Genomic DNA, 20,437 nt, shown 5'->3' on the forward strand with positions numbered 1-20,437 from the left:
TGCTGCCGACGAAGAAGGAGAAGAAGAAGAGAAAAGGGCGTGGCGGAACGGGAGGCGGGGCTTTGAACTGGAAGGCCTAGAGGCCACGGCATCCCTCAATCGGTCGCCGTCCTTGTCACCATTTGCATCGCTGTCCCTGCCGCCGTTGCCGTCCCTGTCATTGTCGCAGTCATAGTTGCCATCGTCATTGCCGTTGCACCTTCAAGACAAGAGGAGATGGGAGAGAAATAGGGTTGGCCCTTTGCCAGTTTGGTTAATGGTTCTATTTTTCGGTTTGTTGGATAAAAACTGAACTGAACTGAAAAATTTCGGTTTTTAATGAAAATCGAATTGAAAAAACCAAATTTTTCGGTTCGGTTCGGTTCGATTCGGTTACTGACACCCCTATTTTAAACCATATCATTGAGGAAACACATGCATGTAGTTTGTGGACTAAGCTTGAAAAGTTATATGCTAAAAAAATTGGAAATAGTAAGTTATTTCTGGTAAACAAATGATAGCTTTGAGATATCAAGATGATATTTATTTGACTGATCATTTAAATTCTTTTTAAGAAATTATCAATTGGTTAGCTGCGATGGGAATCAAGTTTGATGACGAGATACAAGCTCTATGATTGTTTGGTAATTTGCTGGACTCGTGGGAGATGTTTCGAACATTTTTGTCTAATTTTGCCATGGATGGTACGATTACCATGGATTTGACCAAGAGTAATGTTTGAATTAAGAGATGAGAAGAAAGACACAAGGATCATCCTCTTCACATTATGATGCATTGGTTATTGAAAAATGGGAAGAAGTGAATCTTGAGATCCGAGAAATAGAGACAAAAGCAAAGATAAAAACAAAGGCAAATACAATAGATTTATTAATGGCGAGTGTCATTATTTCCATCAAAAATGACATATTCAGAGGTTTTAGTGCCAGTCTTAACCAAGTCACACCGTCACTAATCATCGAATTAACATTGAACAAGATTGTCATAATTACTACTCATTATTTTATGCCCAGCTGGCAAATAAAGATCATTGCAAGAAAACGAACCCTTGCCCAATCTCTAACTTTTTCCTATGTGTTCTAGGTTTTGACTGTTGTCACCTAAATTTTGATTAGGTTTTTAGGCCTTAATTTCTGTCCTTGCATCCATTAATTATATTTTTTTATAATAAATAATAATAATAAAAAGCCCAACCCTCCTCTTCCTCCTCTCATCGCCCCCGCAAGCCTTAGGGCTCGGCCCTTTTTCCCCAAAAGCCCGGCTCCCTTTGTCTTCTTCCTCCTTGGCTTCTCCCCCCTAGGCCCCCGCCTCTACAACACACGAGTAAAGGGCGCGACACCAAACGGAAAAGCAAATGGTGACTGCGTGGAGTTGTCCGGTCAGAGGAGACAGGCCTTTAATGCAGAGTAGGGGACGCAGGTGGGCGGAAGAACTGATGTCGTTTAGCCGATAGAGGAAGGCCAGTTGGCACACCAAGGATCGCCAGCTTAGCCTCCATCGACCAGCCCTCCCGCACTTATAAATAAAGCGTCGGGGGGAGGCCGAAAGCAGGCCAAAAGAGGGTCACGGATTGCCAGCTTCGATAACCTCCCCTGAGAGATTTCAGGGGAGGCTCGAGGACGAGCAGGCCTTGATCTGAGGTCAATCGATGAGGAGGGTTAGATTTGCAGAGAGTAGGAGATCGGAGGAGGTTCGGAGACCCAAAACTGAGGGCAGGGGTCGGCCAAAAGCCTAAATCTAATCATGCTTGATCAAACTGGGAGTCGATCGAGCTTCTCCCATATCACCAAGTTGGCCACCGTTGTTGTTCAATCATTAATGACACCGCCGGTCCGCACCCCTCCAGCAGCTGCTTTCGTCCTAACGCCTACTGCTGATCTTGTCTCTGCCACGCCAAGCCATTGCGAGATCCAGCCCCGTCGCTACACCAGCCTAGCACCACCGTTATTCCAACGATGTTCCTGCTACTGTTATCCAACACACATCCGCTGCCGTGCTGCTTCCCCTCGACATTGCCTGCCATTGTCATTTCACCACAAGATGCTACTTCGTCGTCGCCCGCTGCTATTATTTCATCACTAGATGCTACTTCGTTGTTGCCCACCATGCTAGGCCGCCGCTGTTAGCCACCCTTGAAAGAGTGCGTAATAGCTCACTGATCGAGCGCTCTTGCACCGAAGATGAACTATCGTTGCAACCTGATCTCAAGCCAAATGCCATCCCTTGGCCGAGCCCCATGCCACCAAACTTGACGCCCACCCTGGAGAACAACCTATTATCATCCTCCGTTGCATCGCTGCCACATTCAACAGCAAGCTGCCGCTCCCCGACATTGTCCCGACCACCTCTAGTGACCACCGATGCCGCTCGTTGCAGCTGCCCTCCTTGACGTTGTCAAGAAGCTGAAAGGTGGAGAGCTGTAGAAATTGGGTCAGCAATGGGTCAAGCGGAAACCCCTATCGGGTAGGGTTTCGACTAAAATCGGGTCGGCCTGTGTGAGTCAGTTTGGTAGAGCTCCTGCTATCTTGGGCCTAACGTGTGTAGGGCTTTGAAAACTCCATGGGTTGGCTTTGTGAGTCGATTCCTTTTAAAAGAAATAGGGAGGCCCGATTTGGGCCCGTGCGGTAGACCTGTCTAGGCCATTGGTGGGCGACCTGGGTCGGCCCCAACTCGGGCCCGAGTCATTTTTTAATATTATAATTTTATAATATAATAATATTTTAGCTAAAGGAGGTCGGGTGGTACTATTCACTGTTTTTCCCAAGCTGAGCAACTGGGCTACTGTTCATTGCTACTGGTTATGCTTCTCCCAGTGGCTATAACCGATTGTCTCACCTAAAATTTGGTGGTGAGAGTTGTCTGACCCCCCTCCAACTTCTCACCAAGGGGATTTGGTCGGTACTTCTTTTGGTGCAAGTTCTGGTGAACCCTAGGGTGACGTCGCTACTCTGTTCATCTACTCCCTACTCGAGTTGGTTCGCAATTTCATCGAGGCTCCTAAGCTAAAGAGGCAACCCATGGCTATTCATTCTTTCACTCCGCTAAAGATCTCTCCCTAATTCTCCCGATTTCTTCCCCAAGTCGTGTCTCTGGTGCCTTATCGGCCCTATTCTGCCCGACTTGATGCTGCAAGTCCGACTCGCCAAATTTGCTTGAGCTTGCCCAGAGCTGAACTTGGGCTTCTAGGAGGCTGTGGTGGTCTTGTGCATCCCTCATCTTTGCAGTTTGGCTTGGTATGGATCTCCTTACTTCGGCTGAATTGTAACGAGTCACCGAGACCTTTTTTGTGGTTTCGTTGGGCTTGATGGCGTCTTCTTCTACCGAGCCCCGCCTAGGTGTTGGTAGGAGGAAGGGGCTGAGCTCCCCTCCTCACAAATTTGGAGATTGGCAACCTGGTATCTCAGGCCAGCAGTCTCGTCCCGTAAAAGGGTCTTCTTCAATAGGGGATGGAGCCAATTGTGGGCCGATCTCTCGGCCTCTTTAGGAAGGACGTTCCAGGGGACGAAGTCGAGTAGGGGCTCCTAGTAAGTGGGCCCTAGGCAAGCTAGCAAGCTCTTCCAGGCCTCCCCAAGCACAGTCGTGGGCCAACATGGCGCGGTTGGCCGCAAAGGGCTACGAGCTGTCTTATGTTCCTCCTGCTGCTATAGGAGAGAAAGCAGTAGTTAATCTGACGGGAGATATGTTGTAGGCCTCGGATCCTAAATGGAATGAGTTCTTGATGGAGTTTTTTGTTGGGAAAATGCTTCATTTTCAGATGACCGAACATGCTTTGAAGAATACTTGGGGCACGAAGCTAGTTGATATGTTGGCCGATGACCAAGGGTTCTTCTATTTCCATGTCTTGAATCTGGTATTCTGGAGGAAGATCCTAGAGGAAGGACTGCTCACTGTTGTTCGTGTTCCCCTTATTTTGCAGTAATGGAAACCATTTTTGGAGTTGAAGAAGGCTAAGCAATCCTCTGTTCCGATGTGGATAAGACTCAAGAACTTTCCTCTTGACCTTTGGTCCGCACCGGTGATTAGTGTAATAGCTAGTTCCATTGGAAAACCCCTTCATGTGGATCAATGAACTGAGAGCACAAGGATGATTTCCTTTGCCAGAGTGTGCGTGGAGATCCAAGCTAATCAGCCGAGAGTTTCGACGGTTGAAGTGAATGTTGATGGGGTCTCTAGGTCCATGGTTGTGGACTATGAATGGAAACCCATTGAATGCTCCAAGTGTAGTCTTTGGTCATAAATGTGATGCTGCCCCTACCCCTACTCGGCCTCGTGTCCCCAATAGAAGGCCATTCCACTCCTACTCCTTTGGATAATACTTGACCCCTCGGCCAGGCTTTGGAGGCTCTCGCTCTTCCTTTAAACGCTGCACAACCTCTCGGCCAGGCTTCGAAGACCCTTATAGCTCCAAAGCATGGTTGGAAGTAGGTCAAGAGCAAGAAGAAAAAGACCCACTCACCTTTGGAGGTGATCTCGTCTAGTCCGGTCAACCCGAGCGATGAACGGAGGTCTGTAAAGCTCAAGACCGCGGCCGTGGAGAAGAGGCTACCTAGCACCTATTCATGCAGGCCCCCTAGGGGGTCTCTGATCATTTCGGAGCAGGTTGAAGCTGTTGCAATTATTTCGGATGAAGTTGTCACCCCGTTGAAGCCGTTAGACACCACGGTGCCCTACCCGGATGAGGTTGTAGGGGGCTCGGACATCTCATTTTCGAATGATGACCTCTTCTCCCCTTGCTCTCCACCGAAGGCATTCGTAGTGGATAAGAGGCCTGCTGTGGCACTGGATCCTCCTCCTTCAACTATGCTGGACAAGCTGCTTGCTCTTGCTCCGGATCCTCCTCCTTCGACGACCCGGACAGCTCCGCGTTCTACTCGGCAAAGCTCCTCTAAAAAGAGGTAATGCTCATCATTCTCCTTTTGTATATTTATGTACATAGGTTATTAGAACATAAAGGGGCTTGTTACCCCTCTTAAACAAGCGGAAGTGAGGAATTTTGCCTTGACGAACCGGTTGTCTTTGATTGGGGTAGTAAAGACTAAAGTTCCCCACAGTCTCTTCAATGCCATTTCTGGGAATTTGATATTAAATTGATGCTGGAGGGCTAATTTGAAGTACTTCAATCGGGGTAGGATTTGGGTTGGTTGGGATCCTACTGTGGTTTTCTTTGAATTTTTATCGGTCTTGGACCGGGTGATTCATGGGAAGCTTCATTGGTTGGAGACCGGACTGGCATGCTTTGTCTCTTTCATTTATGCTGAGCATTCCTTCTTTACATGTCAACCTCTTTAGGAGGATCTGGTGTCTAGAAGTTTTTCTTTGCAGGATGTGCCTTGGCTTGTTTTGGGAGACTTTAACGCTATAAAGGATTCCTCGGATAGACTACGTGGTTCGAACCTTTGGTTGCCGTGCTTTGATGAATTTGGATAGTGTCTGGATCAAGCGGAGTTGGAGGACCTTCGTTATGTGAGGTTTTGATACACTTTGTCGACTTTTTCAGGTCCCTCTCAAAAGGTGAGAAAGATTGATAGAGCCCTGGTAAACCCTTGTTGAAATCAGGTTTTTTCCTTCTCGGAAGCGTCCTTCCTTATGCTTGGAATTTCTAACCACTCACCTATGGTTAAGGTGGGGAACCTGATCCTTTAGAAAAGGCCATTTAAGTTTTTCAACTTTTGGATGCAGCACCCAGACTTCAACTCAATTGTGAAGCAAGTTTGGAAGAATCCGGGTTCAAGGGTGCCTGTGTTTAGGCTGGTATGCAAACTAAAGGCCTTGAAAGGTCGGCTCAAGCAATTGAATAGAGATTCCTTCGCCAACATTTCCCTAAGGACTTCTGAAGCGATAAAGCTTTAAAGTAAACTCAAGTTGGCCTTCTTAATGATCCCACCAGTGTGGTCCTCGTGGACCTGGAGAGGGTTAAGGGCGTGCTTTAGTGGAGCTCCAATCTTAGGAGGAGTCGTTCTTTAGGCAAAAAGCTAGAATAAGATGGCTCAAGGAATGTGATCGGAACACAAATTTTTTTCACCATTATGTCAGCAAAAGACAAATGAGAAACATAATTCTCTTTGTGGTGGATTCCTCAAGCAACCAAATCACTGAGCCTCAGCTGGTCTAACAACATTTTGTGGAGCATTTTCATGATCTCCTTTTGTCACAAATGGAGGTGGATACCCCTTAGGTGTCAGAGAATTGGGAAGTTATCTGCTCTAAGCTGAATGATGACCAAATCACCTTTCTTGCTCACCCCGTGGCTAATATTGAGATTTGAGATACTATTTTTTCCCTTGTTAGGGGAAAGGCACCAGGGCCGGATGGCTTCACGGTTGAGTTTTTTAAGGAGCATTGGGATACGGTGGGTTAGCTAGTCATGGAAGCAGTGAAGGACTTTTTCACCTTGGGGAGGCTCCTCAAGGAAATTAATAACACCATTTTTGTCATGGTTCCGAAGGTTCCCAATGCGACTACTGTTGACGACTATAGACCTATTGCTTGTTGTAACACGGTGTATAAGATTATTACCAAAGTGTTGGCGAATAGGGTTGCTGTCGTGCTAAAAGACCTTATGAGTCCATCTTAGAGTGCCTTTGTCAAGGGACGACGAATCAAGGATAATATTCTCTTGGCGCAGGAACTTTTCTCTGGGTTTCATGTCGAACCCTATTTTCCCAAGTGTGCTATCAAAGTCGACTTCAGAAAGGCGTATGATATCGTGGACTGGCGGTTTCTTGAGAGTCTTCTACTTGCCTTTCGATTTCCTATTTGGCCGGTTCACCTTATCATGACCTGTGTGAGGACTCCTCGGTTTTCCATTGCATTGAATGGGGAGCTACATGGTTTCTTCCCTAGTGGGCGTGGCTTGCGATAGGGAGATCCCATATCTCTCTACTTATTCATGTTGGTTATGGAAGTACTCTCTAGGATTTTTGGGAGGTGCTCACTACAGCCGGATTTCAGATTCTATTGGAGATGCAGGTCTACTTGCCTCTCTCACTTGTTCTTTGTGGATGGTGTTTTCCTATTTTGCAAAGGCCACCTACCATCTGTGAAACTTCTTGAGGAAGGTCTCCATCTGTTTTTTACTTAGAGTGGACTTCTTCAAAACCCAAGAAAAAGCGAGGTGTTCCTCTCAAGAGGCTTGTCGGCCTTAAGGAATCAAATCTTGCTGCTGCTTGGTTTTGTTGAGGGCAACCTTCCAGTCCGTTATCTCGGGGTTCCAATCATCACATCGAGGCTCCGGAAAGTGGATTGTGTTGATCTTGTGAGGCGCATCACCTCCAAGATGCAGTCATAGACTCATCGTTTTCTTTCATATGCTGGCCACCTTCAGCTAATCAAGTCAGTCCTCAATGCCATTCAGGCATACTAGGCAAGTGTCTTTATCATTCCTATAGCTGTGCTGGACTAGATAGAGTGTATTCTCAGACAATTCCTTTGGAAGGGACTTGAGTTGGGTAGAAGGGGTGTCAAAGTCTCCTAGGAAGATATTTGCCTTCCTAAAGTGGAGGGAGGTCTATGTATCCGGAGATTGCGTGAGTGCCATAAGGTGGCTATGCTCAAACATATTTGGAATTTATTTTAAGATAATGAGTCGTTATGGTGCAAGTGGGTCCACTTTCGACCTTCAAGACCAAGAACTTCTGGGTTGTAAAAAAGCCGACCTGTTGCTCTTGGGCTTGGAAGAAAATTCTACAACTCGGGACAGAAGTCCGACTTCACTTCCATTGGAGGATAGGCGATGGCTTATCATCGTCACTTTGGTTTGATAATTGGCATCCCAGGGGTCCTTTGAATTTATTTTTCATGGATTCCCTCATCTATAGCTCCGGTCTCTCTAGGTAGGCTTTGGTTACGATCTCTTCTCCGAGGATGGACGGGCCATCGATCGAGATTGAGTCTTGGGGTTCATTGCTTCCCTCCTTATCTAGAATCCAAGATCGGTTTTGTTGGAGGGAGGACTCGACGAGCTTGTTCTCGGTGGCCTCGGCTTGGGAATCCATAAGGCGGAAGAAGGCTAGAGTCAATTGGCATTGTTTCATTTGGGGTAATGCCATCATGCCTCAATACCAACTAAACCTGCGGTTCATCACAAAGTGGAGGTTGCCTACATAGTCTCTTCTCATGTCCTATGGTAGGATTGATACTGCTTCCTACCCTTTTTGCAACGAGGTGCTTGATTCTATCGATCATCTCTTTTTTGGATGCCGCATTACTTCGAATATTGCCTTCTTTTGAGCTACTAGATGCAATCTTCCCTAGATCAACAGGACTAGGGAGGAGACTCTTAGCTGGGCCATTACCTTGCTCTCCGGCAAGGAGTTTTACAATTGTGTTGCCTATTTTTCCTTTGGGGCACTTTGTCGCATCATCTGGAAGAATAGGAACAATATTCTTTTTAAGGGGGAGCCGCTATCTATTTCAGCCATGAAGAAGTATCTTCTCAAGGTTGTCAAAGATAAGACTCTTACCTTCAAGAATGTTGAGGATTCTGCCAGGAACAGGAGGATGCAATGCTTGTGGGATGTGGACCTCATTATCTTCTCTTCCACTCATCGTAGTCCAACTGGGTAGGCATCTCGTTGGTTGCTAGGTTGCTTTTGCCAGGCGTTGTTTGCCGTTGGCCTTCTTTTGGTCGTTTTGTTGTTGCCGCTTGGCTTTTTTCGTGGCTTCCTTCCACTCATAATGAGCATGTTCATCTTAAGTGCAAGTTTTTGGAGCTGTGTTGCTTGTACAGTTTGACCTCCCCATTATATTGCTTACTTTTACCTAAAAAAAAAAATATAATAATATTTTAATAAATAAATAATAAATAATAAATATTTTACAGAATATAAAAATAAAAATATCCTATATTTTCATATATATATATATATATATATAAGCAAAATCAAAGGTATCTCATGTTTTCCTAAAATTTCCAAAAAAAAAAAAATCATAAAAAAGCCAAAAAAATTATTTATATTTTCAAAAAAGTGATCAAAATCAAAAATGCTTTTTATGTTCCAAAAAATAGAAAAAGACCCAAAATGTTTTTCCTCCGTAAATGCATGGAAAACCCTCAAAATCCAAAAAGCCTTAGGGTTTAAACAAGATTAGGTATTAGAAGGGCATTAGTGATTAACTAGAGTAATCAAGTCCCCGAACCTAGTTTCTTTGGTTGCGTAGGAGCGAGTATTTCTCCAAATACTTTGCTTGGATTTTTAATCAACCCATCCCAAATTGATTAGTGGTGACTCATCTTCAAAATTAACTCATAGGTTAAAATACCAAACCATTAAGTCATAAATTGGTGAGCTTGGGAGAGCCCAAGCTGAGCCTAATAGACCTAGCCAAACCATTAGCTTCCTCTGGTGCCCGCCCCTAATCAGGCGCCGAAAAAGAGGTCGCAACACAAAAATGTATTAAGATTCGATAGGTCTGTATGCCTCCCACTCTTCTATGTGAATAACATTATGTTTACATACCAAACTTGGTCCCTTTTCTTGTCTCCTTTGCCGTCGGTAATGAGAGAGGGCTTCTTCTACTGTCCACCCGTTGAAGTCTTGTTTTGTTTTCTTCTGCATGAGAAAGTAATTGTCTTCTTGCGAGAACTTTTCTTGCGGAAATTGCGCGTTCTGCAACGCCTACCCTTCCTCAATCTCTTCTTTTTTTCTTATGTGTTCCAGGTTCGGACATGTATTAGGATCCCATAGGTCTATATGTCTCCCATTCTTCTATGTGAGTGACAATATGTTTACGTACCAAAGTTGGTCCTTTTTCTTGTCTCCTTTGCCGTCAGTAACGAGAGAGGGCTTCTTCTACTGTCCACCCATTTAAGTCTTGTTTTGTTTTCTTCTGCATGATAAAGTAATTGTCTTCTTAGGAGAACTTTTCTTACGGAAATTGCGCATGCTCCAACGCCTTTCATTTGCCAATCTCTCTCTCTCTCTCTCTCTCTCTCTCTCTCTCTCTCTCAATGAGTTTTTCCTTATGATAATGTGCTCTTTGATGGTCGTTGGATGGTAGCTCACTAGTACATTGCTCTTGGTTGGTGTTGTGCTAGAGAACTTGATCATTGATGTGAAGAGTCGGTGGTTCTTGCACTACTCCAAGAGAATGGCAAAAGGATGGAAAAGGAGAGGATAGCTTTGGCAAACAAGAAAATATGCAGCTAGATACTTATGCTCGGTGTTTAAGTAGCTTGTTGAGAATAGTTATACAGGCATGTCATGTCTATCCATATATGCATCAGTACTGTAAGAATGTTTTGCTGTAATATATATATATTTTTTATACCTAGGAACCGCCGTACAGTCGGCAGTCGGCGACGTAAACCTGGAGCGGCGCTAGCGCAGGACCCATCACCACGACGCCACACTTAAGTCCAGTAATGAATGCGCAGTATGTGAACCTGGAGGTTTGAACTCTCGCCCTACCATGAAGAGGGTCTGAGCGCATACCAACGCAGCCACCGAATGGGGTGGTATGTTTTGCTGTAATATTACTAGCTAAATGACCCAAGAATATAGAGACGTAATTGGGATGATTAGATACTAATGAAAAGCCAATTAATATACATGGTGGACAATGATGTAAAAAATTTCGTTGTTCATGGAAACCAAGAAGATTGATGTAAAGGTTTTCGTGGTTCACAAGTGGAACGGGCCTTGATTTAGTTCATTGAATGTATTCTTAAATGAAATTTCATAACAGAGCATTAGCAATCTTTGCTGTGTCAGGATATTCGTGTTAGTTATTTATGCCATTTTGTGTTGGTGGATAAATGTTAGGATGTGATTAATTCCAAAGCATTTTTCATTAAAAATGGGTGAAAACATGTCGTTGTGTGTCAATGTCAAGTGTAATCGTATCAAGTTCGCGTTTTTCTTGGAAAAGTCGTATTTGTGTGAGAGTCATCAAGGAATTCCCACTTCCCATACTCTTCCGGACATTAGCTCGCAACTTAAATGAGTTATCAAGAGCTTTTGAAAGTAATTTTTTCTAAAACTAATATGGTATCCTCCACGAAAGATTTTCTCATAGAGATCATCTTAAGTTAAATGTAAAATTGTTAGCTTAAGGAGCATAAATTAATGAGTGATTTAGTTTTATAAGTATAAACGAAAACTTGAAATCTAAAGAGTCAACGAATTTAACAGAACTTTCTTGAATTGAACATAAACTTCCAACTTATAGGATCTGAATGAGTAGAGCATTGAGCAGAGCCCGAGAAGTCTCCCCTCCATCCTCGTCCCACCCCTGCGAAGTGCGGGGCAAGGTTGGCTATTAGAACGATGAGGAAAATGATTATATTTTTGCCAGTTCATTTAATATAAACAACGAATATATATGGCAAACGAGGAGACAGATGTTTGTAATTTACTAAGTTCGTACCAATTAATGACATTAGTGATAGATTGAAACTGATTTACAAACTTGTGATTAGAAGTAGGAATTACTAAGCAAAAGTCAATGATTTATAAGAATTTATAAATGAACTTTTGCGTTTTTTTAAATATAACTATTATTTAATACTGAACGGTCTGAATTTAAAAAAAAAAAAAAAACTACATATACAAAAATTTTAACTTTATTTCAAATCCCTGAAAATTTTTTTTTTATAGAATTTTGTGATGTCGAAACACATTTTTACCAAATTATCAATTATTAGAAAAGAAAACGTCCATATGACTCAACACGTCACAAAGATATAAAATAATCTGTTATGCGCATGAAATGGAAAGTCCAAATGTGACATGCTAAGTTGGTGTTATGAAAGGTTTGATGATTTCTTTGAAAAAAAATTGTTATGCTATTGCACATTGATTTTCAGTATAGAGTGGAATAAATCTGCTCTTTCCTATTCGTTTTTGAGTTTGATAAATGTATTGCTTATGAAGTAAGAGTGATCCTCCATGACCTATTGATTCATAAAGAGCATGTCACGGGCTTCTCCATGCTTAATAAAGGGCATGTCGTAGAACACAAATTAATGAAATTGTAAAGTTATAGGCTAGCCCATCCATGTGAAACTTTGGCTAGGAAGCGTCGGATCCACGTTGCACCAAGGAAAAAAAAAAGGAAAAAAAAAAGGTGGATTTAAAAAACTTGCCTGGAATTCCAAGACGAGCGGTGTGAACATCCGTCCACTATCTCTTGAAGGGAAAATTCAACCCTTAACTTGTGTGCTTTCTTTGGTTAAGATCTTTTCAACTTTCAATTTATCTAATCAAATCTAGCCCGTAGAACTGATTCTAATAAATATGAATCGACATGTCCATTGGACCGTTTTAGAGTACGAAGTGGGAAAGACAAACTTGCTTTTGTGAACTAGGGCCAAAAAGCATTTCCTCAAATGAATATTTAGGTTGAGTATAATAATTCAGTCCACACCAAGCTTCTATGAAGTGCCAAAATGCGTGTCCTTATTTTCAACCTTCAAAAGACACAAATTTTGGTAAGTTCAAACATAGTATATAGATATATATATATATATATATATATATTTTATTTATATATATATATTTATCTAATCAAGTCTTTAAATTTGCATAATTTTTCTAATCAACCATGCCAAAGTTCGAGCACACAAGTCAATGCCCAAATATTAGTCCTTAAAGAATATTGAGTTTGAGTGTAATTATTTAATCCACACGTGAAACTACATCAAATACCATAACGCGTTTCCTCCGCCTTGTTCAAAAGACACTTTGAAAAATCAAAAGAAAGTTTTGTCTAGGAAGCTTTTTCTTCTCCCGTCGTACAATGGTCCACCATGTGCCAGCGGTAAAGTTTTACTTTTCCTCCCTTAATTTACACTTTTTTCAATCGAGTTCTTGAACTTTTAATTCAATTAATTAATTCCTTAAACTTGCATAATTTTTTTAATTGAGTTTGATCTTTGGCACCAATTCTGATAAACTCGATTTAACGCGGCAATCAAATCATTTTAGAGTATGACGTGGAAAAAAAATTAACATCCACAAACTAGCCACCATGGAAAATAATGCAAATATTTTCCTTTATGGAAATGCCACAATTAAAATTTTTGCCTCCACGTACAAGGTGTCGAGATAAAGAAAAGCTTCTTTTTAAGTCATCCTCCAATCTTATTTGAGGGTTGTGTCAACGTGAATTGATTGCAGTTGGTGTAATTTTCAGAAGAAAAAAAAAATCACTTTGGGACACGAGGTAACATATTAGTCTCTTGCGTTTTCCTTTTTGGTTTATTCCGGAAATACATTGGGGTAATCTCCTGGAACTATTATCTTGGGAAAACCTTGGTTTCCTGAATAAGTTATTAGTCAGTAGATGTCATTTCTTAGGCTTATTTCCTAATACATCATTGGGTAATTTTCTCAGCTTTGCATATTTGGAGACACAATGAATAAGTGAAGGTTCAATGGCGATGGCACAAATTATGTAATGAGAAAGGCCTTTTGTTTCACTAATGTTCTTCATTCATCTAGGAATGACCCCCTTGGATTTACTGGAGAACAGGTTTAAGTACTCTAGTCTTCTTAGGTGGCCAAATTCCCCTGGAGATCCATCGACTAATGTTTGAAAATTCTTCTTGACTTGGGTAAACGCCAGGCTAGAATCCTCCTTTAAAACCTTCTCGATCACTAAACGACGGGACGTAAAATTGATTTCGTTGACTGAAGGTTCAAAGAACCTACAAAAGAACCTGCATCTTTGGGCAGCTCAACACTTGATGGGGAAGCGTTATCCCAACGCCAGTGGTTAGGTTGGTACAACTGGTTTGTCGTGAGGAAGAAAATTCTTTCTTGAGGTTTGTCAAGTTTGTCTTTTTCTTTTCTTTTCTATGTGAAAAATAAATGGGAATGGGACCGTACCAATAATACTGGCAAAGAATGGCGAGCACGGCATGACAAAATTTTCAGTTTCCACGTGAATTTTCAATTACAACCTTTTTGACAAATGATGCCTCATCTTAGCTTGGACTCTGGAGTCTCCCCGTCATTTCTGAGAAAGTATCGTCTGGCCTTTGGATCAGTAGATCAAAGTCATCCCTATCGTGGATCACGTTAGCCCCACAGTAAAATTCACTTAATTAATAATTGAAATAATATTGATTGATATTTTTTGGACAAATTATTGCTAAGAACCAATCATGCTATTATGCGAAATTATAAAAAATTCTAAATGGATTTACATTTATTACCTAACATTTACACAAATTGTGTTAGACGTGTGTAAGCACACATGATATAATTAAGAGAGAAACATCACTACTTAAAAATTAAAAATGAAACCATGACTGAGAAAATCAGTTTTAAACTTGATGAATCCCAAAACAAAATCGTTTTTTTTTTTTTTTTTTTTTGGTGATAAGCTTAGGGAGAGGACAGATGTACAGGTGAGTTTATCGATGAACATCCATCCAAGCAAAGATAAAAGTTAGATAGACATGAGTCCACCTATAAATGGGCTTCTTGATGGAAGTACGTAGAGGCTACCCATATGGATGATCAAACAACTATGAACAATTTCCGAACTTGAAATTTAGCCCTCGAAGTTATGAGTCAAATCAAACGACATGAACAATTACATGGGAGCTTGTCGCCAATTTCCAATATGTCACTGAAAGAAACGCACGGATTCTTTCAATAAAGTATAGATAAAAAAAAAAAAAAAAAAAGAGAATGCCAAGCCCCTGCTGCTCTCGTGCCCTATATAATGAAAGAAATGTTCATGCGTCTAACATCTTGCAGTCTTCAAACCCATACAGAAGGCATACCAAAAATCAATTTAAAGTATTGGGGTCAAGCACTATGAATGGCCAAGTAGCACGAAAATTCCATTGCCAGAACCAATAGTCGCTGCCTATAAAAAGCTTCTATGTCATGCTCTCCCTCAAAAACTCACTTTAGTAACCAAAAGAACAAAAACAAAAGCAGAAAATTATGGCAGCCTTATCATTATATCTGCTGCTTACTTGGATATTCTTGCTTTCTCTGTTTTGTACTAGGTTTGCTGAGGTACTTTGTCATGTTGACGAGAGCTCTGCCTTAATGGAATTCAAGAGAAGTTTCAGAATCAACACGACAGACCGGCGATGTGTTTATCCAAAAGTTCATTCATGGTCGCTGGATGGAAGTGGAGATTGTTGTTCGTGGGACGGCGTCAAATGTGATGAAGTCACCGGCCGAGTGATTGCCCTCGACCTCAGTAGCAATTGTCTCTCAGGCACCATGAGTCCCAACACCACTCTCTTTCGGCTCGTTCACGTGGAGTCGCTCAATCTCGCTTTCAACAGCTTCAACTTCTCCTCAATTCCGTACGGCTTCGGCAATCTTTCAAAGTTACAATACCTTAATCTCTCCTCTTCTGACTTTTCCGGTGAAATCCCTCGCGATATCTCACAACTCTCCAAGTTAGTTTCTCTTGATTTGTCCCCTTTTTCGTATGAAACACTTCATATGCCCAACATGGGCGGCTTCGTTCATAATTTGACCAAACTAAAAGAACTCGATCTTTCTTTGGTAAGCTTGTCATCACCTTTCCCACCTATGCTAGCGAATTTCTCTTCCTTGACATTGCTCAAGCTAGCATCTTGTGGATTGAGTGGAAACTTTCCAGTTAGCATTTTTCAGTTGCCAAACTTGGAAGTCCTTTCCGTTGCTAACAATTCCAACCTGTCTGGGTTTTTTCCCAAACCACATTGGGGTTCTCCATTAAAATCCTTAGACCTTTACCAGACCAACTTCTCGGGAGAAATACCCACTTCATTTGGAAATCTTAGTCTCTTGAATGAGTTAGCAGCCTGGGGTTGCTATTTTTCAGGATCGCTTCCCTCTTCAATGGGTAATCTTTCTCATCTCACTGAATTATACCTTGATGGAAATAACTTGCAAGGTCAAATCCCTGTTTCATTTGCTAATCTTGCCCAACTATCAGTGCTATTGCTCTCTTACAATAACTTAAGCGGTGATTCCTTAGAGTGGATGGTCAACTTGACAAAACTCACCTCCTTGAGCATTTCAGGTAATAGATTCTTTTTGGTTATATTAAGCGCAATTGTGACGGCACATCATCTATGCACTAGCCCTCCATGGACGACAAGTGGCATTAGGGGGCGCCCACCATCATAAGTCTCTCTTTACCGGTTCAGACGTATCTCTTTCCTCCTCCATCTACGAATCCATGGAACTCGATCTCTCGAGCTCCATCGCTACTTGCTCCCACCTTAACCATGACCAAAACCCCCGCTACGACAGCCACAAGCAAAACTACCATCGCCGCCTCAAGAGCTTCAATTCCGGCAAGGGCCTTTGCCGGAAGGCCTTCTAGCTCAGCAAGTTATGCCAGGTCCCGAACCACAAACAGCTTCTTCATCGACTGAAAGAAAATAAAAAAAGAACTTCCTCAATTAATCCTTCGGACTTTGTGATCTTGATGGTCAAATCGACGTGCATCTTGTCCTCTCGCAACCTCCTCAAATCCCTAATTTTCAGATTGACACCCAAACTGTACCAGAAGAACTCAGCCTATGTGTTGATCGAACATGCGAGTGGTGGCCATCAATGAAACCCGATTTCACCAATCAAATGAACTACTGGAAGAAGTAGTATGTCCCCTCGCCACCTTAGGTGATGAGGGAGAGGATAAGGTCCTGCCCAAAGTCGAGATGCAAGGCCCGAAGAGCGTTCATGTCCTGGACAAACTAGCCTAATCCGAAAGCCTTTCCACTCAGGCCGACGTTGGACTCGAAGATCCTAAGGCGGCGACGGAGGGGCAGGGTTTTGGGCAAGAGGGAGGAAGATAGGATGATCTTTGTGGCGTACCTAGAGATCTTGAAAGCATTGTTGAGGTAGGCTTCGAGGCGGAGGAAGAAGTCCCAATCTCTGGTTTTTCTTGTGGCCATTGCGGTAGGGGTTTTGGCGGTGGTCTAGGAGGGAGTGACCAGCGGTGGAACTCGAAAGATTTGGTGCAGAGAGGAGGAGAGCGAGAGAGACTTTCCAATTTTTTTACGGTGGGCCTCTCCAATGCCTATTTGTCTTAATGGCTAGTGCATAATGACTTGGACCTAATATTTTCAGGCGAGGAGATTATTTAGCCAAAGTGAAAAAAGAAATTGAAATTGATGGCATAACTAACGCTCCTTTGTCTTGTGTCCTTTTTTCTTCTTTCTGTTTGATAGGTAATCGGTTAAGTGGTGGATTTCCATCTTCATTTGAGAACTTGAAGCAGTTGACTATTCTTGACCTTTCTCACAATGACTTGTACGGTGATATTCTGGGCGCATTGCGGAATCTGAAGAATCTCATAGTGCTTTATCTGAATTCGCTTAGTCTCAATGGCATTCTCAACATAAATGATCTATTCACACTCAAGAACTTGAAAGTCTTAGATTTGTCCAACAACAACATATCCTTCACCAAGTCATTCATCAATGCCACTACATTGAAGCTTACCAACTTAAAGTTGGATTCATGCAACTTGACTGAGTTTCCACAGTTTATAGGCTACTCAAACGAATTGAGGGAGTTATCCCTACAACACAATAGAATTCAAGGGATCATTCCTAGATTGACGTGGAACAATAGCAAAGAATCTCTCTTGTATATAGATCTTTCTAACAATCTTTTATCCGGCTTCGAAGAAAACCAAACCCATCTTCCTTTACCGAACTTGAACTATCTTGACATTAGTTCTAACTTGCTAGAAACAACCCTCCCTACCCCACCTCCCCTAGTCATGTTATACAACATCTCCAACAATTTCCTATCTGGGGAAGTTCCAACATCCATTTGTGAAGTGAGATCTCTTACCGTGCTCGATTTGTCCAACAATGCTCTGAATGGCACACTTCCTCCTTGTTTGGGTAGTATTGGTCCTTTGATTTTATTGAACCTCGCAAGAAATAAATTCGATGGCATGATTCCTCATGGTTACCCAAATGGTTGTGCATTAAGGATGATTGACCTTAGAGAAAACCAACTAAGTGGGAATGTTCCGAGATCTTTAGGAAATTGTGGAATGCTGGAGTATTTGAATCTTGGTGACAACCAAATTAATGATACGTTCCCATTTTGGCTATCGGAGCTAACCTACCTAAAAGTAATTGGCTTGCGGTCCAATAATTTCCATGGTCCCATAGAATCTAGTCTAAGCAAGTTCAACTTCACCAGTTTACACATCCTGGACATTTCCAACAACAACTTCAATGGCGAATTTCCTTCCAACTTGTTGAAGAGTTGCCATGCCATGAAGATCATGGTTGGTCAAGATAAGTTGGCATATTTGGATATTTTTGAATTCCTTCCTAATGTTTCATTCAACATAAGTATGAATTCATCGCATACTTACGCAATGAAATTGATGAATAAGGGCACGAAAAGGGAATATGCGAAGATTCCAGATGTCCTCATGGCAATTGACCTCTCCAACAACAAGTTTGAAGGGTTCATTCCTAAACTCATTGGAGATCTAGAATCACTTCGCATGCTCAACCTTTCAAACAACCTCCTCAATGGTGGCATCCCTTCTTCCTTGGCCAACTTGGCAGTGCTCGAAGCACTGGATCTTTCTCGAAACAATCTTGTAGGAGAGATTCCTCAACAACTAGCCCGCCTCACATTTCTTTCGTTTTTCGATGTCTCTCACAATCGTCTATCAGGACCAATACCACATGGAATGCAATTTGATACATTCGGGAGCAGTTCATTTGTGATGAATAATGGTTTGTGTGGAAGTCCCTTCCTAAATAAATGCACAAATGGTGAGAACGCTCCACCACCACCATCATATTTCAAAGTGGATAATGAAGAAGAGTGTCTCTTCAACTTGGATGGGAGAATCGTGCTGGTTGTTGCTGGAGTTGGGTTTTTGGTCGGTGTCGTGATAGAGAACTTGATCATTGACGAGAAGAGTGTGTGGTTCTTGTGCTGCTCAAAGAAAATGGCAAAAGGATGGAAAAAGGTGAGGAAAGCTCTCGCAAACAAGAAAATATGCAACTAGATATTTAATGCTTTGTCTTTAAGTAGCTTGTCGAGAAAAGTTATACATGCATATGTGAAGATTCTGATCTATGTTTTTTTGCTATAGTAATATATGGAGATGATGTTTTCTTGCTCATGAAAGTTATAATTCTTCTAAAGATTCTAACCTGTGTCTGTCCATATATGCATCAGCAATGAATGAATGTTCTGTTGTAATATAGAGACGTAATTGAGATGAGCAGATACTATTGAAAAGCCAATTAATATACATGGTGGACAACGTTGTAAAAAATTTCATTGTCCATGGAAACCAAGTAGATTAGAGTGAAGGTTCTCTTGGTTCACAGGTAGAAAGGGCATTGCTTTTGTTCATTTGAATGTATATTTGGTCGAACTTTCATAACAGAGCATTAGCAATCCATGTCATGTCAAGATATTCGTGTCAGTTATTTATGTCATTTTGTGTCGGTAGACCAATGTTACGATGTGATTGAGCCTCCCCTCTTGGACAGAGGAGACTTACAAAAACTAAGCAAAATGGAGATAATAGAACAAGGACGCATCTTAATGCATAATTATTTTGGTAAGACTGCCAGAGAATCAAGATCCCCGTCAAGGTGGGTTGGACGTTGTCCAAAATGCATGCCAACAGCCCTCAATTAGGCCCAAAATCTTATCTTACGAAATATTGGGTTCATTTTAAATCTTGATTAACTCTAAAAGACTTTATGTGAATTCAGAATCGTCTCCCTAGCCTATTGGGTTAGCTAGAAACCAAGTGAGACACAAATGGATCTTACGTTTTATTCACTTTCTATACAACCAAAATTTTCTAGGTTTGAGGACTGACACTAATAATTTCTATCCGTACCTTTTCAGTTCCTCCAGCTTGATTGAATTGCTTATCAAAGTGATCATGCGGTTTTGTTTACCAATTATGAGCCTTAAAGATAGTTCAAGTCGCTAAGTGCTCATGAAATATTTTCGTGTTTATTATTGTACTAATATGTAACCTAACCATTCAATTAAAATTGACAAAACACGACTCAAAAAGTTATATAAAAGAAACGCAATCAATTAATCTGAGAAAGTAATGAAAGAACAAGTAAAAAGTATAGCAAAAGAACCCAATACAAGGTGGGCAAGAATATAACACGGCATCATTGTTAAGCCCACAGCAAGCCCCATGAGCTAAAGTCAATTTAGATACCAAGTCCACCTATCTACTCGATAGATTTTATTTTTATTATGATCCTAAAGCCATACTAAGCTTAAGCTGCCACTACTATACGCAAGTTTGCCCATTTTTTCGGGGAAAACTACCTCTCATTATATCAAAATGACATGAAGTGAGTTACATGCCTATGTAGTTAATGAACCACCAAATCAAGCTAAAAATATCATCAAAGTACCCTCAAAAGAGAATTTGCAATAGCGTCCAGCTCATCAAACTCGCAAGATTTACATGTTACCCACCTTAATAATACCAAAATATGTCCCCA

General features: G+C 41.7%; 1 protein-coding gene across 1 annotated transcript; it reads left to right on the forward strand.

The window, feature by feature from the left end:
• The first annotated feature begins 14,342 nt into the window (after window positions 1-14,342).
• On the forward strand, window positions 14,343-18,954 carry LOC104446579 (receptor like protein 22). The gene is made up of 4 exons (XM_039313529.1): window positions 14,343-14,350; window positions 14,963-15,333; window positions 15,778-15,978; window positions 17,135-18,954. The coding sequence occupies exons 1-4, from the start codon at window positions 14,343-14,345 to the stop codon at window positions 18,952-18,954; spliced, it is 2,400 nt and encodes a 799-aa protein (XP_039169463.1).
• The last annotated feature ends 1,483 nt before the right edge of the window (window positions 18,955-20,437 follow it).

This window comes from Eucalyptus grandis, chromosome 5 (genome assembly GCF_016545825.1).
Source record: "Eucalyptus grandis isolate ANBG69807.140 chromosome 5, ASM1654582v1, whole genome shotgun sequence".
NCBI classification, from domain to species: Eukaryota; Viridiplantae; Streptophyta; class Magnoliopsida; order Myrtales; family Myrtaceae; genus Eucalyptus; species Eucalyptus grandis.